Source organism: Cuculus canorus, chromosome 3 (genome assembly GCF_017976375.1).
Source record: "Cuculus canorus isolate bCucCan1 chromosome 3, bCucCan1.pri, whole genome shotgun sequence".
NCBI lineage: Eukaryota > Metazoa > Chordata > Aves > Cuculiformes > Cuculidae > Cuculus > Cuculus canorus.
Window position 1 is genome coordinate 50386464 of NC_071403.1, and position 13668 is coordinate 50400131.

A 13668-nucleotide genomic window follows, 5' to 3' on the forward strand; every position below is an offset into this window, starting at 1 on the left:
TTATGTCAGAAAAGGAAACTTTTACTGACTCATGAGCTGTGCCTTACGAATCATTGGGTCTGCAGAATCTCCCTTGTGCATTACAGCTCATGTTTCTGTAGATGCGTTCAGAAACTCTGCCTTTGATCCCATAGCCGTATCACATTGATCCGTGAGTTTTTAGAGCTTATAGAGCAGATTGATGGAGCATTACCATTCAGCAGCTAGCAGAAAAACTTTTCCAAGTTCCACAAAACAGATAATAGGAGAAGTGTCAAGAAACTGTATGTGAAGAGTGAAAAATGCAAATACAAAGTGATGAGCTAACTTGCCCTTCTGTAATCCTTTAATGGCATGATTAAGCATAATCATGCTCTCAGCACCCTGTTGCCTTGCTTGGTCCCACTCTCCCATAAACATCCGTATTTCTCATTGGTTTATCCGTATTTCTCATTTCATCACCTGGTTGGGAAAAATTGATAGAGTCGCTTGATGACACTTGTCCCAGCTTCACTCTTTTTGCAGTTATCTCTGTTTCTCAGGAGAAATAAGGGAGAAAACATCAGTTCATTATTTTAGGTAAGTTTTATTTGAAATGCCATCATACCTTTAGCCAGAGTCAGTTTTGCAGACTCAGAAATGTGAATAAAACACAGACAAATATTTTGCACTTAATAACTCTTGACTTGCTTCCTACAACAGATACATTCAGAAGAAGTGTGCTTCTCTCTTCAGTTGCCAGACCGTGAGAGGTTCACATGGGGAGTCCTCATTGCCGCTCCCACCTGTCTTGAGCCTTGTTCTCAGGTCAGAAATGTGTATACTTGGAGCAGGGTCATTAAAGGGAGTAAACTCCTACAAGAAGTAAATTATACTAACAAATATGCCCACTTGTACAACATTTGTACGTACAAGTCCCTCCTGTTTCAGGTGCCTTTGCTGTGTGACTCTGTGTGGGTTAACAATTGTCAAAATCAGTTTTCAAAATCACCAAAACATTTGTATTATGCCCATGACTCCCAGCCAGTCTTCCACCTCTTGTATTAGTGTGTCCTGACATGTTAACACAGACATGCATAATCAAAACTTCGCAGTGGATATCATGATGAGCAAATGCATGCAGGATTGCCACTGACTCCAGTGGCACTCCAAAGTGTGTTTTTCCCTTGTCTATCATGAGGCCTAGGAAAACTCTTATTGTTAGTAGGTTAGTTCTGTGTCTGCATACCATCTGCTCCCTCACCTCAGAGTGCAATCTCAGCTTCCTTCAAAGACTCCGAAGCAGTTTGGGATAGATATTTTATTCTCCAGGTGTTTATGCTCTGTGGTATGTGCTAGAACTACTGCTTCCTGTCCATCTGGTTCCTGGTATGCAGCTGTCCTAGAAACGTCAGTCCAAATTCCTACTCACTCTTTAGCATGGATATGATGTTTTTGTCATCCGCCTCTCAATATCAGACACATGTATTCTGCACTTATTCCTAAGGAAGATCTGTGACTACGCATGCTTTAACAGAAGCTTTAATATGCCTGGTTATCTTTCAAAGCAATCTCCTTGTAATGCTTCACCTAAATTGTTTAAATGATTTCATTCACTTTAAAACCCAGAAAATCATATGACAATACAGAGCTTGTCAAGGGGCAGAACAGTTTCTGGTTTGGTCATGTTGGGTATTCTTTGTTTTTAACAAGCTATCTGAAGTATGTCCTATTCCTACCAGTACTATTATGATCTTCAACCTTCAGTCAAGGATCAGATGATACTTTCATCACCAAAAATATGTTCCTCCTCCTGCAGCTGACCCAGCCCATTCCTTTTCTCTGTAAATATAAAAGAACTTCTGTATATGTCAAGAATGTGTGTCTTCAAGATGCCACAGCCTTCAGACTCAGCTTTCCACTGATTTTCAGCTGATTCTTTACTTCACAGAGTTTTGAGGTTTTCTACAGAAATCGACTTGTTGATACAAAACCAGATTTCTTTTAAAGCTACTTTGAAAAGCCACTTTATTTTTTTATGATATTCTGACATACATAAGTTTCTCTAAGCTAATATCTAATCATCTAAACAGATATTAAGAACAATTTTTCAAAGCTGCCTCTTTACATTTTCCCCATGCTTTCAGGGCTGTCACTTATACTATATCATATCTTCTGGAAGTCCCTTTGCCTCTACCTGTACAAAAGGAATGCAAAAATGGAAATAACCTCCAGAATCTCTTCAGATTACCTGCTAAAATTAAAACCAATACAATACTGAGGCAGTGGAGCTCAAAAGTTAGAAGGAAGGACTGATAGCAAACATGCTTGAGTATGTCATCTTACTGTAATTCAATGTTGACACGCACTTCCTGGAGTTTGGCTGAAAATTCATTAGGACCTCAGGCAATCCAAGGAAGTAACAACACTAATGGCTAGGAGCACATCTCCAGATGCAGCCAAGCTGTTAGAACTCCATTTGCCTTCCTATCTACTTCCCATACTAATTCCAATACGCTTCCCCCCCAAAGTACTAGAGAATTTAGTCCATTGGTACATTTGTAACAGTATGATTGGAAACTTTCATGTGGTATATACAATAACATCTGTGCTTCTCTAATTTTCATGGATCCTTTTCCCTTTGTATAGTACAATATCCTGGTTCTAGACTGTGCACGTGGCCACATTCTTTTTGTGTTTCCCAGTGAACATTGCTACGATTGCACTGTCTGGAAGCTTGTGAAAGCAGACATATCATCTCAGGGTATAGAAAAACCCACGTCAGTCAGGCTGGAAGGCACATCTTAAGATGCTAATTATGCCAGGATAACTTTATCCCTTGAACTGACCTAATCATCACAAGTTCTTTATTTACTAAGCTGAAAAAAGCAACCATCTAAAAGCTATAGCAGAAACAAGCTAAAAATGCTTCAGTCTCAAGCAATTACTGCTATTGTCTTCATGGAAAAAGAGCTGAGAGAGTTTTTCTAAAACTGTCCATGTGTATGAAGGGCATAGTGTAATGTGCTGTCTCTTAGCACTGCTCTAAGCCTAATGTATGCTATTATGGCTCTGAAAAATCTATATTCACATCTAGTTTCCATGGAGAAGCCATATAAAAGAAAGTATCAACCTGTTCGTTTACCATCCATAATAAATTATATAATTTATACTTCACTGTTTTTTGTATTAGTTCTTCCATAGTTCTGGAAGAACATTTGTAGTGTTCATGGACAGCAGAGATACAGTTCCAACCTAGTTTATCATTTAGTTCAACTCCATGGGTCATCAGAACAAATAATGAACTCCTACATTTTGTTTAATTGGCTTCTTCACCAATACGTCAATGTCTCATTATTCTTTCTGTCCTACATAAAGTGTTAAGAATGTTCCAGTGAATGTAGTCCTGCAGTCAATATCTTCCACTTTATTTGATACACATAAATAGATTTAATACTATTAGGATTCTAAGGGATTTTGGGAGGCAAAGATTGTCATAAAGATAAAAGAGATTAATAGGTACAGCAACACCTTTGCTAGTTATCATTTGTGCTATCATCATGTATGTGTATAATTATATTCTGCAATTTGTTTGGAGTTTTTTATTTGATAGATAAATGAAAGTGTCTTCTGCAGAAACAAGTGGAACATTCAGCACTGGTGCTACAACAACTAATGTAGTATTTTCATTTCTATTGAATATTAAAATTATGCTAACTATTGAACCTAAGCAATGAACCCTAGCATCTTGAAATTTGCTAAACAGATTGTACCAAAGCATGAATTTATAAATTATTGATCTAGATGTGAATCTTGCCTCTGATGGCTATGCACTGATCTTGCAGCTACATCAATAGCTGCACAGTAAAAATAACTATATAGCATTCTTCCAGCGTGTAACTAGAGGTTTAGCTTTCTCTCATATCTTGGAACAAATATTTTGAATAGCATAGCTATGCTTTTTGAGAGAGTGGGCAGCATAAACTGAAGCTGAATCCATAGCCTCATCTTGGCCTCCATTCCCCTATGCACAATGCTCCACCCGGAATTTTACAGTTAAGAAAGCTCATCCTCAGACCAACTTGTTGTCCAGGTATCTGTGTTTGAGCAAAGCAAAGGCTGCATCTCCCAACTTGATTGACAACTGTCTGACTAGGAAAAAACTTAGTGATTGTCAGCTTTGGAGGTAAAGCGTTTATTACTGTTCAGTGTAGTAATAATTTAGTCCTCGCTACCTACTGTGTACACTGCCCAGTAAATATATATGTGTACTCATAAGGTTGCGTACAATTCTGCTTACAGAGTTTGTGCATGCAGTAAAAGATATTTAAATGAAAGCGTCCTGATAATGAAAAGGTAACAAGGTCAGCAATGCATATCATGTACAAATTTAAGAATCTGAAAATGAGCCATAAGCAGGAGTCTCTAAAACAGTTTCAGACACTTATCTGCCTTGTCTTCCAGACAGCTCCAGATGAAACTGAACCCCAAGCAAGATCTCTCAGGATCTATCAGAATATAATGCATTTTGTCAATTCCTCATGCTGTCTAGGGGCAGTGGAGATTAGAGAAAGTCTTTTTATAAAAAGTCCGTAAGAGATTGTCCTTCTGGGGACAGTTTGTCTTCAGACAATGTTCATTATAAACGGGATTACTGCAATGTTGACCTCAAGAGCCAGAGGGGAGACTGGCTATCTGGTGCTAGAACTGTCTCTGTTCAGCTTTCTTATCATACCCATCCCTAAAACATCTTCCAAATGGTGCCCAGAAGTGATCTTTAGCAGCATGAGACTCTGGAAAAACTCTTTAGTCTTTCTTGCTATCTCCCTATTTCATAGGCATGTCATCCATAGAGATGAGATGATGTGATATTCTGCAAAAAACACCTCTGTTGAACAACAGAAGTGCTGAGACTCTAACAAAGCTATGATTCAGGAGTTCTTAATCCTGCTCTCACTTCAAATAATAGAAAAGAATGGCCAAGCACTGAATCACCATGCCCTCTGTTGTCAGCCCCTTGTGTTTCTGCATAAGGACGTAAGGATCACCCTTGTGTCCTCACAGAAAATTTGATGTTCTCCAAGAGTGACTGGGCAGGTGAGATTAGCAGAGTAGTTGTCTGTTTTCACAGAGAAGAAACTTTCAACAAACAGAAATCTCTTGGCTGATACAAATTATGATCTTAAATTAGGCACTAGAATGATGTAGCTTATGGAATTATATTCTGATTCAGCAGAGTTATTAAATATATGAGTAATCACACTGCAGTCAATAATACAACAGTATATATTGAATCACCAGTGGTCAGTTAAATCATGTAGGGGTTTATAAGTTAAGTGAGAACAATCTGTTTTGCTGCATTGGGCTTGTGTAGCAAGGCACTTAGTTGTGTGTCTAGCACACCCCAGTTGCAAATCTACCCCTAAAAGATAGCATTATGCAATACGATATATTTCTCACCTTTGTTTTATTCTCCGATCTGTTGTACAGATAAATGAACAGTTAGCGTTCAAAGTTTTTGATCACTAATGACTCAGATTTTGAGTTCAATGTCAAGCTCAACAAGATTGTCTGAAACATTCTTGGTCTGTTTTTAAATCTTTGTAATACCCAACATTGAAAGTAGCTCTTAAGTCACCTAACAATTCAGTGTCTTGCAGGTACCTTGAAAGAAGCAGGAACACCTATTTATACACTACTTGTAAATGCATTTAAATGTCTGTGATGATATTTATCCTTCGGTGCTCATGAAATTTCTGTGAGAAGGCATGCAGATGCATGTGCCTTGTTATGAATTAGAGGTGACCAAATCAGGAGAAACCCTTTCAGGCATCTTTCAGGAACACTATCAGGACATTAAACACAGTCAGACTTCACTTACTTTGCAAAGTCCTGGTAGATCTGCCATTCTTGAACTTATTTGGTTTAGTTGAAGCCTATCTTAATGTACACTGAGCTTTCTTAGTCCCTGTTTCTCTCCTCAATATTTTTGGTTTCCCTAGGGATACCTGTAGCCTAAAGCAGGTTCAAGTACAATTCAAACATGATTGAATCATGTAGGAACATATTTATTGTTCCATTTCCTTTTCAGAAGACATTCAATATCTAGAAGCATTTAGACACTTTGAAAGATTTTATTTACTGTATATACAAGCACCCAAAAATATGTTTTTTGAGCATACAGGCATTTTTACAGTAGTCAGTTTCATGTTACCCAAAATGTTCAAAAATATCTGCATTATGAATTTGTGCATTATAGAGTTATAAGTATTTTGTAGGGCAACTCAAAGTTTACTAAGTGACATCTATCACTTAGTACTGACAAAAAGGTGTCTGTATCTTTCCATGACATCTGCCCAAGACATTACAGGAAAAAAAAAAATGTGCTTTGATGCTGGCAAACTTGTGCTGGAAAGCTTATCACACGCAACCCAATCAATTCCTCAAAGTGATTCTCTGGATAACAAAGTCATCTGCTCTGTTACTTGGCAGAACAACAAAAGAATGGGACAAAGTGAAGATCTGTGTATTTTTATCAACATGTTTATCCACAGAAAGAAAGAGATGCTACTTACTATGGAACTAAATAGAGAAGGACTAAATAAGGAAAAAATCTGCAGTCCCTCTATAAAACGTTTAGAGGGAATTCTTGCCTTCTACAAAAAGAACATTAAAAGATCACTAGGATATACAGCACAGGACTAGAGCAAGGGTCTCCTCTTTGCCTCTCCAGTGTGCTTCAACACAAGCCCGAGACTAGTCAGTATAGAGGCTGAAGATTCATCCTGTTTCAGTGCACAACTAACCATTGTGAACTTCTCCATACACGTCCAAAGAAATGAAAATTACTGCTAGCTGTAATTTGTACCATTGTCAAGCTGGAACAAGAGAGTGGCATCACCTTTCCTGTATAGTCATCAATGTACTGCCATAAAATAAAGCTGATTGATATGTATGTGGCCCCACCCTGAATTAGATATGAATAATTTTGCATTCAAGTGCCTTTCTACGCTGTCCCTTCTCATGAGTACATCAAGCAGTTATGTCCTAAATCAGCAAATCCAATTTCCTGCTATCTCAGTCCCATCACTCTGTGTAATCCCTTTCATAATTAAGCTACTCTTGTTTAAAAGAACTCCTTGCTCTAAAATAGTGCAACTGCTATTTCACAGCCCTCAGCACACAATCACTTGATTCTGCTGCTAAATAGATGAAATATGTCTCTGATGCAGAATGTCACTGGAAAAGCAGACAGGAAGCATGTCTACTGACATAGCTCTGTGATCCATTCTATGCCCCTCTGACACTGCCACTCTCGTGCAGTAACGTCGTCAGAAATTTGATAGGAGCCAAAAGCTTCCATAAAGGTTAAAGACAAAATGAGACATGCAAGCCAGACTTCTGTTTCAGGGCAAAAGCACAGAACAATGCACAGCCCCAACCTAGGGACAGCAAGGCCAGAGATCCTCATTGGAGTCACTGGTTACAGTTCTGTTACAGTGTGAGGGAGAAAGTCAAGCTGTAAAATTCTTGTTGTTGCCCTGTGTGCTTCAAAATGAGCTGCTGGCAGCAGTAGCTCACCTGGTGATTGCTGCAGCATTTTTCTCAAAATTCTCTAACCCAACTGGATGAAAATCATTTAGTCAGTTATAGTCACTATTAATATTCCACTGAAAAAGATATTTGGGCCTTGTCATGCTTTTCATCATCTAAAAAGGTAAATACATAATTATGCACAAAGTAATGCATAAACTCCAAACACTCGACTACTTTGAGAACTCACTTTCCTTAAGAGACCCAAATGAACCCATAGGTTTTAAAACACTTTGTAAGGCTTATTTCTATAATTCTGTGCCCTGCTTTGTGAAGCTATGTCAGTGATGCTTTCTCTTAATCTGCTTTGGACTTGGCAGAAGTAAATTTCCAATTAGTGTTTTCTTTCTTTTTTTTTTTTTTTTAGCTGTACTGCATCATAGACATCACCTAATTTTGTCACGTGCCTATAGGTCAGGGTTCTGGCATGTGTCATTTCATCTCTGAGAGGATATTTCCAGTAAATGTAGTTTTCAGTTTATTCTTAAGAATGGATATTGAGATGACTCAAAAACTTCATGGTAAATTGCAAGTGAACTTTAAAAATTTGATTTGGCAGAGATACAGCGTGTTCAGTGTGTTACTGTATGATGATCAGTAGCTGTCTGAAGAGGCGATCAGTAGGGAAAGGTCAAGGAATATAGCACAAGCTACTTTTGTAAATACGCTGGAACATTACTATTCTCAGACAGAATGCTGCCTAGTTTAGTTTTTACTTTTATATGAAACCAGAACTGGAGCAATTGTTTTTGTGCACATAGACAATAATCTAATAGTGTTTCTCTTCATGAAGAGCAGTAGTAGCTCTGCTCACTTTGGGACAAGGTGTCAGGATATCTGGAGGCTGATCAAACCACTGCCTGTCATTCCCTGTGTGATTGTGAGAGCACCCTTTTAATCACTGCCTCTCATTGTGAAAACATATTACATGCAAAATTATTGTGAAGCTTAATTCATTGCTTGTGAATGCTTTGAAATCTTGAAATCTGTAGTAATGCATTTTTTAAATTCAGCTCTTCTCCCCAGTTTTTAAAATTCAAATAAAAGGCTAGAAAATATTACAATGAGCTAATATAATCATTTGCATATCAAACACCCAATGATTCCTGAATCTCGCAGTTCAGTTTGAGTGTTGATCCTGTCCAATGTGTTATTTGTGAGAGACATTCTCACTTTTAATCCTTGGAAGGTGTCCTCACGGGGCAAATTCTGACGCTGATTTCATGTAACATCTTCAGCTTTGGGGTGTATCCCCACAGAAGCAGAGGAAGGACTAGATCTTCGTTCTCACTTCCAACTGTATTGCCTTGCGTAATTACAGATGATACACTTCCCTTTAAAGGATCTTTTATGCAAGTCAACACATTTATCTTCAAGGAAAAATATGGGCTCAATATTATAACATCTAACTTTATTTCACATTCTGAAGCTTCCCGAGTGCTTGCAAAATATTAATTTCAGACATTGTTTAAACTGGTAGTTGTGTATCTGATAGCCATACTGATTATGCACCAAACAATCTGTGTTTGTAATTTCCCTTATTCAGGGGACAGTAAAAAATGCTTTGGTATCTAGTATAGCTTTTAGAAGGAAAAATATACAGTACATTTAAGTTTCTGTTTCTACATTTTTTACTAAATATAGTGTAATACAAGTGACAATCTGCTATGGAAAGTTCTACTGTAATGTAATGTGCATTTATAATACAGGAGTAAAAATTCAGTTATCTGAAATGATTCCACTCTCAAGGAGCAAGTAATTTTGGCCAGCTGGGTACACACTGTAGGCCAAGTTATCTTCTCAGTCCACCAAACTCAATAAGCCAAGGGGGCAGACTTGAATTCTGTTTTTCATAGGCGTGTTAGAATATGTGGCATCACCTGTTCTAGAGCTAGGACACAGTGAATGCACTTGTCCATGCAATAAAGTTCACTAGACTCAATAAGACTCCAAATGAAAAAAAAAAAATATATTATTAATGAATGAAATAACACAACTTTCTTTCTCCAGCACACTATTATTTTAAGTCCACAGCCTGTGAACAGCCAAATGCAGTTTTGCAGTCTTATCAGCAAGTCCTCCATGTACTAGAACCCATAGTGTCTGCAGTGAAATGCTCTGTAAACTCTGTAAAGGGTTGTTTTCTAGCAATGGCATATATCCCTCTAGAAGGAAAAACATAGCACACTAAAAATAACACAATGAAAGCCAGTCAGTAAATACATGCAAAATATTTTGCCTTATACTTGTGATTTACAATATTTAACACTTGTAAGTTCAGTGTTTGTAGACATACTTGCAAATGATGTGGTATTGGGTTGGAAGATTGCAGTCAAGAGATCAACACCAGTGCTTCCGGAGGGGTGCTGAGCTCAGCGAAGGGATACATGCTACCGGTCTCCAAAAGCCCAGAAAGTGAGATGTCAAGGATTTTGCGTGTTCTTAAAAGATGCTGAATCTTTGTTCCTCCCAGAAGACAGCTGAGAACTTGTTCTCTCTACAGAAGCATGGGATCAACGCCGTCAGAACCAGGAGTCCTGTGGCTGGTAGTTGTCAAGCCCTTTTAGGATGAAAAAGCTTATTTGGAAGCGAGGAGTAGGACTGCTCCTGTACTTGTGGAAATTCTTTACCCTTTATTTGAGGATGAAATATTTAACAGGAAACTGATACAGTAAGTCTTAAAGCAGTCCCCATTTGCCTGAGCTGTTTCCAGATCCTGGACTTCTCACATCAGTGTAATTAGTGTCTGCTAAGCCAGGGGTTAGCTTGACATGCTACACGTATAACAGTATGTTAACCTCAACTAAATTTTCCATATTTATATTCATATTTCAACTAATTCTACAATCCCATTATTCAGCTGTAGATGTCTAAAATCTTGGTTTAGTGAAAGACACGATTTCAGCTAATAACTTGCCAGGAAGAATTAAACATTGGTACAATTTGAGAAATACAATTTGAAATGAGGAAATGAGTAATCCCATAGCAAAACAGGAAACTTAATTAAAAAAAAATAGTTGTCTCTCATGCTGCTTATCTTGATAACCAGAACTAGAAAAATGAAACACGAGGAGTTCTGTTCCCATACAGCTTTACTGTGTATTAAAATGAGACCACCTGCTCTGCTGGCTACAGGCAGAAAACTCTTTGTTACATGTGTTTAATATGTTTGAGACTGCATGAAGCTTGGTATACTTCAGCTTTTTTTTCCCATACTGAGGAGGCAATTCTATACAAGTAGCCCAAACGTGAAGTCTTTTAAGACCCTCTACAATCAGCAGAACAGGATGCCTATGACCACAGCCAGCACTGTGACATTAAATCCCCTACAAGGTTTGCGTCTGAGGTTCCTCAAACAAAAGCTGTCTGAGGTTATTGTGATTGATGGGAACTGTCCTCTGAAAATTTAACATCCTTGGGATGTGATATGTAAACCTGGAATTTCTTTGGGTTTTTTTATTTTTTTTTTAAATGTGTGTGTCAGTTATCCCTAACATGATCTGTTTCTTCTATAGATGATCTGTTTCTTCTATAGATGATCTGTTTTTTATGTGGTAGCATTTTCTTTCCTCTAAAGTAATGATACAATCGTTACAATTAAAGATGCAACACTATAATTATGCAGGCATATGGCAGGACAGTAAATTAGAGCCAGTGGTACAAAGACAACTGATCACTTAGACAGTGGGATATTGCACTCTAAGAAACTGCTGCATCCCACCTTTTGGCAATGTATGTCCACTCTGCAATGGCAGCCAAAGATTTTTCAGAAGATCTTCATTGTGCACAGAAAATGGTTGAGACGATTAAGGTTCCTCCTAAAATGCATGTGTGTATTTGCAGCAAGGACGTAGCTCAAGAGTCTGGGAAAGCTTTTATGATGGTTTCATAGGCAGGAGGAGGGGTTTGTGTGGAGTGGCAGATGCGGAGGGTGTTGTTAGACCAGTGGAATTCAGGTCGACTTAAACTGTTAGTGGTGCTTCCCACAAGGGTTGTGGTGGTATTTGTGGGAGTGAGGGTGATCAGCTGACTGTTCGTCTCCACAGGGAGGGGGGGACACTGAAGGAAAGGGTGGAAGGTGGACGCGCGGAAGCTTGACTTCCTGGGGAAAGAGTTAGCTTGTTCCAAGGAGGCTTGTCGCTGGAAGGTGAGGCTGGCCAGGCTGAGGTTGCTCCGACGTTCACAGCTGCTATTGCGGTAAAATCCAGTCCTTCCGGTAGTGTGGCCAGGGGAGGAGGGTCTGGACCGACGGCTGAAAGCTGAGGAGGTCCCTTGGGAAATGTGGGCACTAGCTCTGCGACGGGACAAGCAAGTGAACAATGCCCAGATGATCCCTCCTATCACTAGTCCAACCACCATGGATACTGTGAAGGCTATTGTTATCTGCTCTGAAATACAGCAAAAATACACAGCAAAGTTATTTCATTAACTCTGAAGGATTTTCTGCCAGAAAATGAATTTAAGCTTCCTTAAAAGATAAACAGATCCTAGTGTCTTTATATGTAGTACACAAACCTTAAACCACAAACACAGCAGTTCAGATTGCTTTCACTATATGGTGAAAATTTTTCACTATATGGTGCATTCACTATATGGTGAGAATTTTCTTTAATTTGCATAATTCAAGAACCTCCAGAAAGTAGCTTGCATTTAATGCTATTTTCTGTACCAACGCATGGGAAAAGTCTTTAGTCTCTGCCAGAATCACCCATCAACCCCAATATTTTTCTGTTATAAAACTGCCAAGGAGATTTGATGGGGGAAGGGGGTAACACCAGGCTTGCCCATGACAAGCTGCAGGATGACACACCATGGTTAAAGGGACAGGATGCTAGCGAGCGCCATCAGCCTGTTACTCTGAGATGTACCTGCTACACTGCGGCACACTTGAAGTTTTACAGAGATAAGGCAGGAGATCCTAGGGTAATAGGAGCCAACAGGAAAACACCAATTAAACACCTCAAAGTAATAAAGAGGTGTTCCTCTAAGAAGGTGAAGTGGCAAACTGCCCAGCTGAAGTGCCTCTACACCAATGCACGCAGCACGAGCAACAAACAGGAGAAGATGGAAGCCACTGTGCTGCTAGAAAGCTACAGCCTAGAGTTGCCATTACCGAAACTGAGTGAGATGAATCCTATGACTGGAGTGTGGCTATCAATGGCTACAGGCGGTTCAGAAGGGACAGCTGAGGAAGGAGGGGCAGAGGCATTGCACTCTACATCAAGAATGAATAGAATGTGAAGAGCTGTCTCTGAAGAATAGCCATGAACAGGTTGAACGCTTATGGGTAAGAATCAGAGATTGAGGCAACAAAGGGAACCTTCTAGTTGTTGCCTACTGCAGGCTGCCCGATGAAGGGGAATCTATTGATGAAACCTTCTTTCTCCAGCTCCAGGACACATCATGCTCGCAGGCTCTAGTCCTGCTGGAGGACTTCAATCACCCTGACATTTACTGGAAAAGTAGCACAGTGAGCTGTAGGTGATCCAGAAGACTCCTGGAGTGCATTGAGGATAACTTCTTAGGCCAAGTAATAGCCCTACCAGAGGGGATGTGATACTGGACCTGAGGGTCGCCAATGCAAGGGCGTTAATTGGTGATGTCAAGATTGGAGGCAGCCTGAACTGCAGTGGTCACACACTGATGGAGTTCACAGTTCTGAGGGATATGGATCAGGCAAAGCATAAAACCAGGACCTTGAATTTTGGGAAAGCAAACTTCCAGCTCTTCTAGGAGTTAGTCAATCGGATGCCCTGGGAAACTGCCCTTAAGGACAAGGGAGCAGAACAGAGCTGGCAGATCTTTAAGGATGTTATGTTCCATTCTAATGCTAAGGAATGAGAAACAGGAGGTCAAACAGAAACAGTTGATTAATGCCTGTGTCAGAGCCTGATGTGAGGAGAAAGGCTTTGGGTTCTTTGATCATGGGGTGACCCACCCACACCCAAGCTTTCTTACTAGGGATGGGACACGCTTGTCTCCCAGGGGGACTAAAGTCCTTACTAAAAATCTAGCTAGGCTCTTAAATAGAGCTTTAAACTAGATGTGAAGTGGGAGAAGGGCGAGACCAGGTGAGTCGGGAGTGAGCCTGGAAGTGGGACTCCAGTAACTGAGAGA

At 39.5% G+C, this 13668-nt stretch overlaps 1 protein-coding gene across 1 annotated transcript in view; it reads right to left on the minus strand.

The window, feature by feature from the left end:
• Positions 1–580: 580 nt before the first annotated feature.
• The window catches only part of MYCT1 (MYC target 1), a 33925-nt gene continuing 20837 nt past the window's right edge, over positions 581–13668 (minus strand). Inside the window, 1 exon segment of the mRNA XM_009571640.2 lies at positions 581–11939. Within this exon segment, the coding sequence (XP_009569935.2) occupies positions 11407–11939 (533 nt within the window). The 3' untranslated portion in view covers positions 581–11406.